This window comes from Haliotis rubra, unplaced genomic scaffold (assembly GCF_003918875.1).
Source record: "Haliotis rubra isolate DU_JTF1 unplaced genomic scaffold, ASM391887v1 Scf115, whole genome shotgun sequence".
Classification (NCBI taxonomy): domain Eukaryota; kingdom Metazoa; phylum Mollusca; class Gastropoda; order Lepetellida; family Haliotidae; genus Haliotis; species Haliotis rubra.
Genome location: NW_025765059.1, coordinates 549,420 through 565,447, shown reverse-complemented (window position 1 = coordinate 565,447; position 16,028 = coordinate 549,420). Strand labels below are relative to the sequence as shown.

The following is a 16,028-nucleotide window of genomic DNA, read 5'->3' as shown; positions in this document are numbered from 1 at the left end:
TAAAGATATTATATATTGTCACTGACTTACTCAGAAAGTAATAATCAGTTTATTTGATAGGCCTACGCGACACGGAATCAATATATGGCCCATTGTGGTTATATGATAACATTGGACTTGCACGTTGAGTATTACTTACTGCTGGGTCCCTGGCTGGTCGTGATAGGGGATTGGGCTTGGCTGAAATAACCGTATCTATTGTTACATTCACAGATTATAAGGATATTGGTCTGTAGTTACTGAATCAGATTGCATTAGAAATATCTTCCACGACTGTCTGTAAGTCTCGCAGACCTGCCTTGTTTGAGGTAACATCAGCACTTCTTGATGGTAATATTGCCACGTGTTTGTGACGCGCATTCGTGGCAACATCGCGTATGTATGGCAATGTCAGCAGATATGCGTTGAGAGTTCTGCATGTATATTTTAAAATACCAGCACGCATTCGGTAAAAATGTCAGCGCGTATGTGTAATGATATGAGCGGGGCTATGTACATATCAGGGCATATTCAGTGCACTTAGTGGCAACAATGGTACATATTTGTGGCATTTTCAACTCATATTTTGTGGAAATACCAGAAAGTATTCGTGGTAATATCTACACGTATTCGTAGCAATACCAGCATCTATTCGTTGCATTATCAACACATATTTGTGACAATAAGAACACATATTCGTGGCAAATTCAGGACGTATTCGTGGTAATTTCGGAGGCATTATCAGCTCGTGACAACGTTTTTGTGGCAATATCAGAACGAATTTGTGGCACTATTTACCTATAGTTGTGGCAATATCAGAACACGTTAGTGGGAATATTATAACATATTAGTGGCAAATGCAGCGGGTACTCGAGGCAGCATTTGAGCGGGGGGGTCATATAATTTATATCAACTGTATTTGTGGCATCATGTGTTGTTATAACATGTTTGTGACAAACTCGAGTGACACCATCATTGCTCCTAGAAGGTCATTACCATGCACTGTCACATTTTCCAAGCATTACGACAAACATGAAGACTCCTTGGCAGCTTTACATCAAGAACACCCTGAACGCGAGCCTGCACCCCGACACAAAGCACACAACATACTCAGTCCACCCGGTAGACCTGTATGAATAACTGACGCTTTGTAGAAGATAAAACATGCCTTCCTACACTGCAGTGAGAGATGGCTGGCATACTGACACAACATTCCTCCTCCCCAGTATGTACATATATATGCAAATAGGGGAGTAGCCGGACACGGCCAGCTCTCTCACTAGTAATAGTTGTTGTTATTGTAGACCTTACCCAGTTTCGTAAAATATACATATGCCCTACTTACGTTTGCTCCCATCTCTAGTGTAATTTGTACACTCCGTAAGACAGTTGAATGTGAATGTTATACTGCCGCTCCACAAGTCGTGATGGCGTCGCAAGTATGCGAATTGGTCAATTATCTTTGTGGGTAATTAGGGGAAATCGCAGAGTTAATTGTAACGAGCTTAGTGCCCATCAGTTGTCAGCCATCTTGCACCGATTTACGTTCCCTGTAGACCAGCATCTCTTTATGTATAGCAGACAGATTGGGGGTGGTGAATAATGTGTGATCGGGGGAGGGGGGAGGTGGAGGTTGGGGTTCTCGATGGTAGGTGTGTGGATGGTAGGTGGTAGAGGCAAGGATGTTGGGATGAAGGATGAAAGTGGAAGGAGAGTGCAGGAGAGGGTAGAGGGTGTGGTAGAAGGCAGGGTCTGGGGTACAGAAAGCGTTGGTGGTGCAGGGTAAGAGTTGATTTACTTGGTAGGAATAAGTGGTAGAGGGTAGAGGTTGGTTTACAGGGTAGGGTTTAGATGTACAGGGTAGGGGTTGGTTGTACAGGGTAGGGTTTAGTGGTACAGGGTATGGATCGGTTTACAGGGTAGGGGTAGGGTTTAGTGGTACAGTGGGGTTGGTTTAGAGGGTAGGGGTAGGGTTTAGTGGTACAGGGTAGGGATTGGTTTACAGGGTAGGGGTAGGGTTTAGTGGTACAGGGTAGGGGTTGGTTTACAGGGTAGGGGTAGGGTTTAGTGGTACAGTGGGGTTGGTTTACAGGGTAGGGGTAGGGTTTAGTGGTACAGGGTAAGGGTTGGGTTACAGGGTAGGGATTGGTTTACGGGGTAGGGGTAGGGATTAGTGGTACAGGGTAAGGGTTGGTTTACAGGGTAGGGATTGGTTGACAGGGCAGGGGTAGGGTTTAGTGGTACAGTGGGGTTGGTTTACAGGGTAGGGGTAGGGTTTAGTGGTACAGGGTAGGGATTGGTTTACAGGGTAGTGGGAGGGTTTAGTGGTACAGTGGGATTGGTTTACAAGAGCAGGTCACACCAGTGAGAAAGAAAATACGACACACGTTGTGACGGTCTCCACCAATAGTCGTCCAAAACACAGGCATGAACACCTCGACCAGACAACGCCGACACGTTAGTGGTGCTACTACGACAAGTTCAAACATTCGTCGCCCTGCAGCTTGCAGTGCTTCATTCTGTGCAGTGTTTCATTCTGTGCAGTGTTTCATTGCATTAAGCACATGCATTATCAATCATATTGCTGTTGATGCTGGCAATTGCAGCTCTGGGACATGCGACCTCCGCGCCCCCCTAAGGACATGTGGGCCGACATTTTGCCTCCATCGTATCCCTTGATTATCGTATATCATGAGCATAATGCGACAAATGCCCCTTGCTCATATTTATAGCGTGAAACTGTACCACTTCATGTTCTCCATGATGTCACCGTCAATCCAGACGTGATAACGCCGAAATCATTTTAGCAAGGGATCAAACCCGGGTCACGTGGCCACCAACACCAATGGCCACCGGACATTTACCATCTCTGTTATTTCAATAACTCGGGAATATGTTGCCAAACTGTCACGTCGTGAACTCTGGGATAGCTGCTCATCACCTCTTGGACAACAGACCAATACCAGTTCACGCGATGAGTTCAATTAAATGGGACCCAAACTGTGACACTTCATCGCCAAAGTCTCATGACCTGACCTGTCTCTATGTATGTCTCCTCTGTTATGTCTCCCAACTACAATTCATTTCGGTGAAGTGTTAAATCACGTGTCAGGTATAAGCATGTTTGCGTGGGAAATATATTCAGCTTCAATTATCAAAGCTACCCAACATGCATGACGAAGCACTCTAAGTATGTCAAATATATGTCTGAAATAAAAAACAAACTTATCTCAAATATGAAATGTGCTAAAGATGTATACCAACAGTTTTTGTACATGAAACGGCTGTTAAAATATTCAGCGGCAGACCATCCGTTACACGCTGTACAATGCGTCCCTAGAAAATACTTTCATCGAAAGGGTATGGTACTGACTCCCCTGTTCTATATCTGTCCCTTGGATTCAAGTATTGAAAACACGTGGCCACTACCCTGTACTATTCACAATGATTCAACCTGCACCGGTTGTGTACAGGTGAACCGATGATGTCACACTGGTGACACACTGGTGACACATTGTGGCGTGACACACTCTGCAATCTATAAGTCATTAAAACGTCCTCACTTCAAAGGTTACGGAGTGGTACAGTAGGCGGTGTATGATAATAACATACTGACGTACATTTAGGACATCCTCAAAGAGAATTCTTCAAGCGAATAACGTGTCGCAATGGTCTATAATGCTGCTAGTACTCAAATCATTCTAGCACGCACAGCTACTTTTTACTACACTTTTTAAACCTAAAATTGAAATGGAAATCCTTTTCAAGAAAATTATTTCGATTAGATCTGTTAGGGTTTCTTGTTGGAGTGTGTATGGTTTTACGTCGCTTTTACGTCGCTTTTAGCAATATTCCAACAATGTCACGGCGATGGACACCAGAAATAGGTTTTACACATTGTACCCATGTGTGGAATCGAACCCGGCTCTTCGGCGAGACTGAGCGGTCACTTTAACCGTTAAGCTACCCCACCGCCCCTATTCGTTGGTAATCCACGGTAAAGGTCACTTTGGCAAATGGAAAACGTGCAGACATTTTAACCTTTTAATCCAACATCAAACTTTTGAACGACTTGCCTGCAATAAGAGTGAGTGAGTTTAGTTTTACGCCGCTTTTAGCAATATTCCAGCAATATTACGGCGGGGACACCAGAAATGGGCTTCACACATTGTGCCCATGTGGGGAATCGAACCCGGGCCTTCTGCGTGACGAGCGAACGCTTTAACCACTAGGCTTCCCCACCGCCCCATCTACAATAAGAAATACTGATGCATGTGCTCCCATAGACGTTGGACGTGAGTTGTGGAATATGTCCTCCGTCTGTGACACATCTCCCTGGACCGAAGGCCTCTGACAGCAGGGTAGGAGTCAGCTGTCTCCTTGGCCGAACGTTATTAATACTAAGGCTATTGAGAGCAGATTAGTGGGAGATAGTATACGGGAGATAAATCGATTATCTCGTACTAATGATAACTGAATTAGTCTGGTGACAAAGAAAGAGCTGCGTGCGACAGATCAATATGAATAAACACACATAGGTCTAGACAATAAATAGCTTTATAATCACAATATCCACAAGAAGTGGAAGTAAAGAAGATCTTTGCTAAAATTGTCACAAAGGGTTTGAATATTCGAGGTTATGAAAACCGTGAGACGGAAATGTTGATATGGTGCCATTGTGACATCGTACTCCCATGACATAAGATTAAAGAAAAAGTTATTAATATAATTTAGACGAAAGATTATCATTAAGATATACTCGTGCCAATAATGGTTGTCACCCCCTTCAATTTTTTTAATTGGACAGGGGTGTGGGGTGGGGTGTGAGGTGGGGTTGAGGTGGGGAGGGGGTGACAACCATTAATGGCATGAGTATATTTTCATCCAGAACGGAACACAGAAAATACTTTATCTATAAATATTTAAACAATGCTATTCTCTTAAGCATGTTATGTTTTTCCCTGGAACACATTTGCCTAAACATTCCGTAGACGAGGAATTAACCGCACTGTAGCATGTATTCCCCAGGGGATATTTACAGGCCGTTGTTATAACGCTGATTGCGGCGTAAAACTACAGAGAATCTGTGAATCGATCACCAGTGTTGATAACTGCTCGGTAAATCACATTATCCAGACAGATGGTACCTGATGTAAAATCTAATTGAACTGATGCGTGAATATTTCATTCTTGCAGCTAGATTTGTCTCTGAATGCTTATTGGAGCATACAACAATCAACTCAGAATCAGTTTGCACCAAAATACTTTGTAGCGATATCTATCGTCACGCAACACAGACTTTCAGACTGGAATATATTTACGGTGATCGGGACAGAATAAACACCACCGCTGTCGATCACAACAGCGTGCCCAATCAATACACATCAACACTGTGTTTGTTAAGTGATGTCATCAGTGTCTCGACAATGGACAGGTTTGCGTCAGTTCAATTATTGTTTCATGCAAGCGATTGAATAATTGAATCATCCATTGTTCCCTGTAAACTGGATGCGTTCCGGGCATTATTAGCGTCTACCGGATCAGTGGCACCGGATCGATACCAGTTGGCTGGACCAGGGCGAGTGATCCGGAGCCGGTTGGTGGGGCGCAAAATTCTTCTCATGTGAGGTGTTTCTGTCTCAAGACCAGAATAGAGAATCAGGAAGTATATCGGGTACAGTAATGACGTAGAGCAGAATGTATTTCTGTATCTGGAACTTGGGCGCGAATGAGGTGAAACCAGTGACCGTGTTTGGCAGCTTGACTCCTGAGAGTTTCTTGGACTTCAGTCCTGTCCCACAACGAAGCACATGGCATAGATGTAGTCTCGCACTAGGCAAGTAAAATTGTTCAAAAATTGCCTCTGTTCACCCTGCAGTGAATGGGTACCCGGTGGGATGAGTCATATGACTTTTAACCTTTCAGCGCCTCACAGGCGGCTAGGGTTAACCGTGGTATTAATGGCTTAGTCTCTTCAACATGCACAAATGCGTGGATACAGGTGCTTATACATAGCTATTGTTATATTATGTTACTATCCACTGTGTGTGAGACATGTTTACGCTGCCTTTCCAAAAATGGAGGACCCTGGAAATTGGCTTCTCACAATGTATGCATATGGGGAAAGAACCCGGAACTACCGCGTGACGGGCCACCGCTTCAACCACATGACTACACTTGCCATGAAAACTGAGACGACCAACGACGTGGTATACGAGACTACACTAGCATCAAGTATGTGCTCCAGTGGCCGCCTACCTATTACAATACTCTGCAGCCATTGTATCTATCCGATCCCCAAGTTTACAGTATGACGTCAAGCACGACCTGGCTGGTCACACCAGTATGTAGCGAGAAGTACAACATGCAGCTGTAACAATAGTAGGAACTTTATGTTTCACCTGCACGCAACATCACCATCACGACGCTAGTCCTAGATGCTCCTCTTACCACCCTTATGATCCGGGTGATGGCAGATTGTAGTCTCCCGTGAAGCGCTCAGAAGCAGTACACTGGGCTACCGTCTACCAAGGCGGTGGTCTACATCTCTTTGACTACGATAGAAGAACTCTAAACACAGCATTCTGGATTCTTAAGAATCGAAATAAATTAAATCAAGAATAAAACTTGCAAACACCAAAAATTATACTGTAAATTTAAAAAATAATAATTTATCACTAAAAACAAGTAACAACGCTGTTAAGGTCGCCATGAAGACGCACCGGAAATACATATTTTGAACCACCCTTGGCCACTATTGCTAAAAGCAGTAAGCTCGCCAACAGAAGAACCAGTTCAGTGCGAACTGCGCCAATGACGCTGTTACACATATACCCGTCAATGAGGTCTGTGTGTCGCTAGGGTATGGGGTGGGTGGTTGGACTTACATCAGTGATGCTACGATGCAGTACGAGACTGGGTAATATGACTGAAGTAATGTATAAAACATGATCTTGTGGATTGCTGCCTACGGTGCAGACTGTCATGAGAAGGACACGTTCTCTGAGGCACAGCCATTGGCAGAGAAAATAATTGAACGTTACAGCTACTATTTCTGCTTGAGCGGAAGCATTGTCGCCTGTTGAACGACTTGGCATTAACTCCCATTCAGAAAACCCCCTTGTTCTTTTTGCTGCATCAGCAGATCTGTGGCGTTGTTTTCCTCGGCTCAGTGTGTGAACTGTTTTAAATAAATCACCTGGGTCATTACCGCCGTATTTTCACTTATCACAACAATGTCGCCGATTGATTGATTACATTGTTGCTATATGTTAATAACTGATTGGTTGATCGATGTTCACACTGGTATGTACCATCGATCTCTGTTGTGATATATGAGGATCGTCTACCGCGCCTTGATTCATCTTATCGTCCCAAGCATAGGTCTGTTCTTGCTTACTGAGCGATGACCAGGCTATTGTCTCGTCTAGATTGTCTAGTTTTTGTCTCATTGCTTAGTCTGTATGGGGTATTCTTTTGTCGTTCTCAATTCTTTGTCTGTGAGTCTTGTAGTAGTCTTGTTTGGTCCGAGATCAAATAGAGACGGTAATAATCCCCATCACCACTATCACCTTCATTACCATCATCGTCGCCATCGTCCTTCTCATCATCATCTTCATTATCATTATTACCATCGTGTTCGTGAAACGTAACGACTTCAAAAACGGGAGTTTCTCAAATAATCTGAGGGCACCTTTACCATGATTGCTATCTCATCTTCAGGTATTTGACCATACGTATACCAGGTTATAACCAATTACTTTAAATACATGTTTTCACGTAACTTCCGGATTATTTTACTCCTTTCTGGTTGATTGAGTGCGTGCTATTGATTCTAGCGCCGTTGCTCCTCTCTGTACATTTGCAATAGACAATTTATCGATGCAGCTTGTCTTTTTATTTCAGGGTGTGCTGTGGTTATAGGTAACAACCTGCTGCCGGACGAGTAACGCACAAAGGGGACATCATGGCTGTGTCCATACGGGTCGAATATGGCCCATGACGAGTAAATGAACTGCCTTCTTGGTGGAAATACATAGTGTATACAGGAGGTGCGCACAGTGTCCCGTCTAAGTCAGGTGACCCTGACCCCACTACCAAGCACATGTCTGGACGTTCCTGTCCGGGATTAGAGTTTCATCGACTCGTCTGTCAGCGCCCCCTGTCGTCTGATCAGATCCACTTTGATGACAACCTCTCTTTGACTCCACACACTTAGCCTGCTAATCCTTGTCTGTAGTTTGTACGTCTGTTTGCGTTGGCTGTTTATTGGATTTCACGTTAGAGACTGACGCATTCAACAACATTCGTCTTTCATTTCTCTCATCGCGTTTAGCATATAGATATGCACCTTTGTTTATCTCGCTCCGAGTCTAGATATTCATGCAGGCCTCATATACACTGTTGAACAATGGTACTCTCCTAGCTTACATACAGCTATGTCAAATTACACCGACAGTAGATATGTACCGGTTATACAGAATATACGTGTTAGGAACCACTTGGTTCGTTTACAAGACCGGTAAAGCAACCACTCTCACCTTCACTGACACATAACAGAGACAAGTATTAAGTTGCCATGAACGAATTTACAGCGATCTAACCACCGAAGCCAACGAATCTTCAATAATGCTAGGGTTACACTATGTTCCCGGCGGCCACGGCTGCCCCGTTTCCCCGAAACGTAGTGCGCAGTGGGATTTTGGCCATGTTGTTCCTCGAAAAGCAAGTTTTGTTCGGTCCTGCTAAGTTTTCTCACGGTCTAGCACAGTGTCTGTGATGGGACGTTGGGAAAAACGGGCTGCTGAGTCCCGGAAGCTCAAAGGCGCACTACGGTCTGGTCCGCAGTCCACTATGGATGCCATTACGTTTCCTCCCGACCTGTCGCGTTTTGATCAAGGTTTTGACGCGTTTTGCGCGTTCTGTCAAGACATTCTACGGATGAAACGTGGACGCCGTCCAGCATTGGAGCACGCTTGTGCCCACTAAGGGTGACAAAACCGTGACAAAACGCCAAACAAACGTGTCCGAACGTGACAAAACTTGAAAAGGACCGTGAGATGCCGGGGAATACACATGCCTCTCGTCCCACTACGGACCGGACCGTCTTCAAGTTTTGTTACGGCCTATTACGTGCTGTCACGTTTTGCTGCAAGCAGTGTAACCCTACCATAAAAGCGACCGCATCTTACAGTGGAAACAACAAAAGCTACAGCGCAAGCGACCGAAATTACAGTGAACGCAGTCAAATTTGCAGTTGAAGCAATATCAGTCAGTGAAAAAAAACACTTCTTTGAGAGGCATTTTAAAAAAAAAACCCACTCCCACAGTGAATGAAGCGACATGCGGTATAATGAAGAGACATCATGTGACAGGACGTGCGAAGGGAAGGAAATCACGCACTTAAAGGTTCGCGTAGTTTCTAAACACGTGTTGACAGTTGACAGCATCGGTAATCGCGACTACTCCGACGAGGACATACTCCAGCTGCCAAGATCTCACATCGACTTGTTCAGTATAATGGGACGCGCTGACAGTAAACTAAGAGGTAATGCCGCCCCACAGACACGAGGGTGTTAAGCTACGTAACGCCGTCTCAACGACGTCTACATTAGGTAAACGGCTCTACCCGGACTCGTTTGGGCCAGTAATATGTTTGTTCTTCCATCTCCTACCAAAACCCGTATAGTTGCACTATTCAGGCTAAGAGGTCTTCCCCGACAAGTACCGCGAATATAAACGTATTACTGTTCGCCCACCAGGACCAGAGAGGATTGGTCGCCTTTAACAGCACAATCCACGGGGATCCTGGCCTTTGTCTTGTGTCTTAGTGTAGCCGGGCTTCTACTGTGTGTCAAAAACAATTATTACTTAATTATTAATATGTCAGTATCTGAACAAGAATCGATCATTGGTATGCGGAATGGCGATAATGTCGCTCGCTCGTGAGGCATGCTTGTCATTTGGTCGAGAAAGCAGGTGCTCTTTATCCGGAGTTGACTCTAGATGTTGGGAGCAGTTCCACATCGTAGGATCGTTTTATATTGCATACAATGTTGTTGTCATGCTGTAGAATCATGGATTATCGCCTAGCCAGGTGACAGGAGACCGTGGACTATCACTTGGCCATGTGAAAATAGTCCCCATTGATGAATTATTTTTGTATATAAGACGTTTGTGTACGTGTATAGTGTTGGTGTTCCATTGTTATATGCCTATAATGTATTTGACTATCCTGTGGCATGCGCCTGGGACACCATTACCACCGGGCATGTGCCTGGGACACCACTACCACCGGGCATGTGCCTGGGACACCACTACCACCGGGCATGTGCCTGGGACACCATTACCATCGGGCATGCGCCTGGGACACCATTACCATCGGGCATGTGCCTGGGACACCATTACCATGGGCATGTGCCTGGGACACGACTACCACTGGGCATGTGACTGGGACACCATTACCACCGGGCATGTGACTGGGACACGACTACCACCGGGCATGTGACTGGGACACCATTACCATCGGGCATGTGACTGGGACACGACTACCACTGGGCATGTGACTGGGACACCACTACCACCGGGCATGTGCCTGGGACACCATTACCATCGGGCATGCGCCTGGGACACCATTACCACCGGGCATGTGCCTGGGACACCACTACCACCGGGCATGTGCCTGGGACACCATTACCATCGGACTTGTGCCTGGACACCACTACCACTGGGCATGTGCCTGGACACCATTACCACCGGGCATGTGCCTGGGACACCACTACCACTGGGCATGTGACTGGGACACGACTACCACCGGGCATGTGCCTGGGACACCACTACCATCGGGTTGTGCCTGGGACACCATTACCACTGGGCATGTGACTGGGACACGACTACCACTGGGCATGTGACTGGGACACCACTACCATCGGGCATGTGCCTGGGACACCACTACCTCCGGGCATGTATCTGGGACTGACTACTCTAGTTTCACCCTTTCCCATCACAATACAAAAGCGTGCAGAAATTCTGCTTTAAGGAGACAGAAGCGTATCGAGAATATATGCATCTTGAATATACGATGTTGCTGTATTAATAAATGAATACAGTGAAGATGGCGTACAACGTACGGTGAAAATATTTATGGTATGTATGCAATGTGAATATTAAACAGAAATTGGACATGTGGTGCCTTTATTGATATAATGTTTACGAAGTGGGTGATGAACCATGACTTAGACGTATAGTGAATACATGAATCATACTTCACAACGTGGGTGACGAACCATGTCTTAGGTGTATCGTGCATATATGAATCATACTTCACAATATGGGTGATGAGCCATGACTTAGACGTATAGTGAATACATGAATCATTCTTCACAACGTGGGTGACGAACCATCTCTTAGGTGTATCGTGCATATATGAATCATACTTCACAATGTGGGTGACGAACCATGACTTAGACGTATCGTGAATATATGAATCATACTTCACAATGTGGGTGACGAACCATGACTTAGACGACGTATGTGAATACATGAATCATTCTTCACAATGTGGGTGACGAACCATGACTTAGACGTATTGTGAATATATGAATCATACTTCACAATGTGGGTGACGAACCATGACTTAGACGTATTGTGAATACATGAATCATTCTTCACAATGTGGGTGACGAACCATGACTTAGACGTATAGTATACATAGAGAATCTCACCCAATGTCTACTGGTATGAATCATATCTTCACAATGATGGGTGACGAACCATGACTTAGACGTATTGTGAATACATGAATCATTCTTCACAATGTGGGTGATGAGACCATGTCTTAGACGTATAGTAAATACATGAATCATACTTCACAATGTGGGTGACGAACCATGACTTAGACGTATTGTGAATACATGAATCATTCTTCACAATGTGGGTGACGAACCATTCACAATACATGGTGATGAACCATGACTTAGACGTATGTGAATACATGAATCATACTTCACAATGTGGGTGATGAACCATGACTTAGACGTATCGTGAATATATGAACGTGAATACATGAATCATACTTCACAATGTTGGTGACGAACCATGACTTAGACGTATTGTGAATATATGAATCATTCTTCACAATGTGGGTGACGAACCATGTCTTAGACGTATCGTGAATATATGAATCATACTTCACAATGTGGGTGACGAACCATGACTTAGACGTATTGTGAATACATGAATCATTCTTCACAATGTGGGTGACGAACCATGACTTGGACGTACAGTGTATACATAGATAATCTCACCCAAGTGTCTACTGGTATCAATCATATCAACACGAGTTGATAAAGTTACAAATATCCGAGGCTTGGAGAGGATATTTTTACCTTTATGAAAGATAAATGAATCATTCTTCACAATGTGGGTGACGAACCATGACTTAGACGTATCGTGCATATATGAATCATACTTCACAATGTGGGTGATGAACCATGACTTAGACGTATTGTGAATATATGAATCATTCTTCACAATGTGGGTGACGAACCATGACTTAGACGTATCGTGAATATATGAATCATACTGTGGGCTGAACCAGGTTTTAGACACCTGCAGAGTCTGGCATGTAAATGCAACCACCGTAGACAGCACGTGCGTATTCAAAGTTAAAATAATTTGTTAGCTAATACAGTTCTTTGAAACTCTGTCCCCAGACAAGTCTGCTACTGGTGACATAAGAGTCGTGACAACACAACCAATGCTCATGAGAATTCATTCCAACACCGTGATCACGTCTTTTGTAAATATATTCAACAATGTTTAAAACTACATACCATGCATACAATAATGTCTGATAAATATTCTGTGTGTATTGGATAATGGGCAACATGCCGCACTTTATATTGGAAAATGTTCAATATGACAAGCTGTGTGTGTTTAATAATACACACCCTGTATTAGGAAATTTGTAATATTTCCTACCATGTATAATACAATAATTCAATAATGTTTAATGAGATAAAGATTGTATTACATAATGTATAATATGACCCAGCGTGTATTAGACAATGGTTAATGTGACACACCGTATAATAGGAAAAGTTTAATATATTGTAATGTTCAGCATGACCTAACATGTATTGAATAATGCTCGGTATGACCTGGACCCATGCAATAACGATTACTATTACCAATCATATTTACCCTAATGCTTCTAGGACCTACCGTGTTTGGTTAATCGCCATTGTGCTCAGTGCTCTATATTGCATTGTAAATCGTCAAGCATGAATTTCCTTGTTTTGAGTAAAGATATGATCAATGTATCCCATTCACTGTGTAAATCGTCAAGACGCCAAAATCAGAACAATACACTAACAAAAAATGCCCAAAGTTGCAGGATGGTAAAATTGACTTGACTTATCAATATATTTAAATATGACCGCCTGATGGTGTTGGCGGCGTTAAGGTGATCACGGACCCCGGCGCGTGGTCCCGAGGGATGGAGATGGGGGATTCTCATTGATGCCACACAGACGCCCAACAACTCTACAGCCTGCTGCTTTTGTCTTCCCCGCACATCAGCTTGATTAATAGCTCTATCAGCCTTATGAATATTTATCACTGTTTCATAAGATGAGTGATTCCTGCAATTGGCCCACACATAGGGAGTAACAGCGGCTTTCGCCCTACATCTCACAAAAACGCCGGACTAGTGATGATGTGAGACAGTCACAAACTATCGGACTTCGCGCAGCCATACAGCAGCAAGGCAAACATAGAAGAATCTGCATTGTTTGTCTTCATTTTATCTGGACTCTAACGCTAACTGCGGTGAAGATAAGATAAACACGGAAACTGATACAATGAGTAGCCATTTAAATAACTGACATCCCCCAATACAAAACCAAAATATCATACCAACACTACAACAATACGGCTCTCGTCTAATACTTCCCCTACCAACCACCACAACCATCAACCTCCCGTCCAATGTTTCCACTACCAACCACCACAACCATCAACTTCCCGTTCAACCATCAACTTCCCGTGCTTCCACTACCAACAACCACAACCATCAACTTCCCGTCCAATGCTTCCACTACCAGCCACCACAACCATCAACTTCCGTCCAAGTGTTTCCACTACCAACCACCACAACCATCAACTTCCCGTCCAGTGTTTCCACTACCAACAACCACAACCATCAACTTCCGTTCAATGTTTCCACTACCAACCACCACAACCATCAACTTCCCGTCCATGTTTCCACTACCAACCACCACAACCATCAACTTCCCGTCCAATGCTTCCACTACCAACCACCACAACCATCAACTTCCCGTCCAATGTTTCCACTACCAACCACCACAACCATCAACTTCCCGTCCAATGTTTCCACTACCAACCACCACAACCATCAACTTCCCGTCCAATGTTTCCACTACCAACCACCACAACCATCAACTTCCCATTCCAATGTTTCCACTACCAACCACCACAACCATCAACTTCCCGTCCAATGTTTCCACTTCCAACTCAACTTCCCAATCCACCACAACCATCAACTTCCCGTCCAGTGTTTCCACTACCCAACCATCAACCACCACCACAACCATCAACTTCCCTGTCCAATGTTTCCACTACCAACCACCACAACCATCAACTTCCCGTCCAGTGTTTCCACTACCAACCACCACAACCATCAACTTCCTGTCCAATGTTTCCACTACCAACCACCACAACCATCAACTTCCCGTCCAATGTTTCCACTACCAACCACCACAACCATCAACTTCCCGTCCAATGTTTCCACTACCAACCACCACAACCATCAACTTCCCGTCCAATGTTTCCACTACCAACCACCACAACCATCAACTTCCCGTCCAGTGTTTCCACTACCAACCACCACAACCATCAACTTCCCGTCCAATGTTTCCACTACCAACCACCACAACCATCAACTTCCCGTCCAATGTTTCCACTACCAACCACCACAACCATCAACTTCCCGTCCAGTGTTTCCACTACCAACCACCACAACCATGCCGCTTATACCCAATGCTTGTATTCCCAAACCCCACGACCATGGAGTAACTCAAAAGAAATGATATCATGTAATAATCTGGGCAGATATATACCACAGGGTAGCATACACGGTGCTGTTCATGGATAATTACCCAATCAGTGATGTCGTATTTCCTAAATGTGTAAAGAAATGCAAGTTACAAGCGACAATATCCGTTCTTGTAAATACTAAAGGATAACCTGAGTATATCAATGCTGCATCATGTTGGCACTCATGTATATCAATGATGCCGTTTGACATAGACAGGAGCAAAAGTATATCAAGGTTGAAGAACGCATGAGGCACTTTGCCAGTTATGTGAACACCGCAGGATGTATAACTTCACACTGCTCGAAAACGCGGCTGACAAAAATCGATGTTTAGAGCATTATTGTAAAAAAGGGCTGTCACACATTTGGTCTCGGATGAGCAGTGCTGGCTCGGAGATAGCGCGTGTTGCGACACGCAGGACCAACACAGTTGATAAAGGGGAAACTCACTTGCTAATGAAATAAATCAATTGGTGAAATCAAAAGAACTACTAGGATGCAGGATAGTGATTGTCCAGGCAGCTGAGAACAGCAGTGCCCGAGCATTGTCCGTGCTGGACGAGTGACTAAATACTGGCGTATTGCTCAAAACGTACAGTAGAGATTCGTATACCTTCGGCCCTTGGAAACATATGCTTTATAACTATAGCTGTCAGCCCATCTGTTTAGTACACCAAGGCCTTCGTCATGCAGCCTTGTTGTTTTGAGGTGTGCCATGTGTTTTGATGGTGTGTCTTGAAATATGAGATTATCGTAACGTTCCTTTAAGTACACTTTGTGTCTTGAAGCATATGGCGTTTCTTGAAGTATACGTTGTGTCTGGACGTGTATGGTGTGTCTTGAAGTTGATTCTTGACGTTGCATACTGAAGTGTATGATTTGTCTTGAAGTATACTTTGTCTTTACGTGTCTTGAAGTATACTTTGTCTTCA

At 44.2% G+C, this 16,028-nt stretch overlaps 1 protein-coding gene across 6 annotated transcripts in view; it reads right to left on the bottom strand.

Annotated features, from left to right (window-relative positions):
• The window catches only part of LOC124254314 (ankyrin repeat and death domain-containing protein 1A-like), a 49,361-nt gene that overhangs the window by 30,820 nt on the left and 2,513 nt on the right, over positions 1 to 16,028 (bottom strand). Inside the window, exon 1 of one of the 6 annotated variants that reach the window (XM_046688264.1) lies at positions 1,325 to 1,405. The exons of 4 other annotated variants lie outside the window; for them this stretch is intronic. In XM_046688264.1, the coding sequence (XP_046544220.1) occupies positions 1,325 to 1,336 (12 nt within the window). In that variant the 5' untranslated portion in view covers positions 1,337 to 1,405. Of the gene's footprint in view, positions 1 to 1,324; positions 1,406 to 16,028 lie in introns of those variants that run through there. One more of the 6 variants, XM_046688272.1, reaches the window with a different exon arrangement.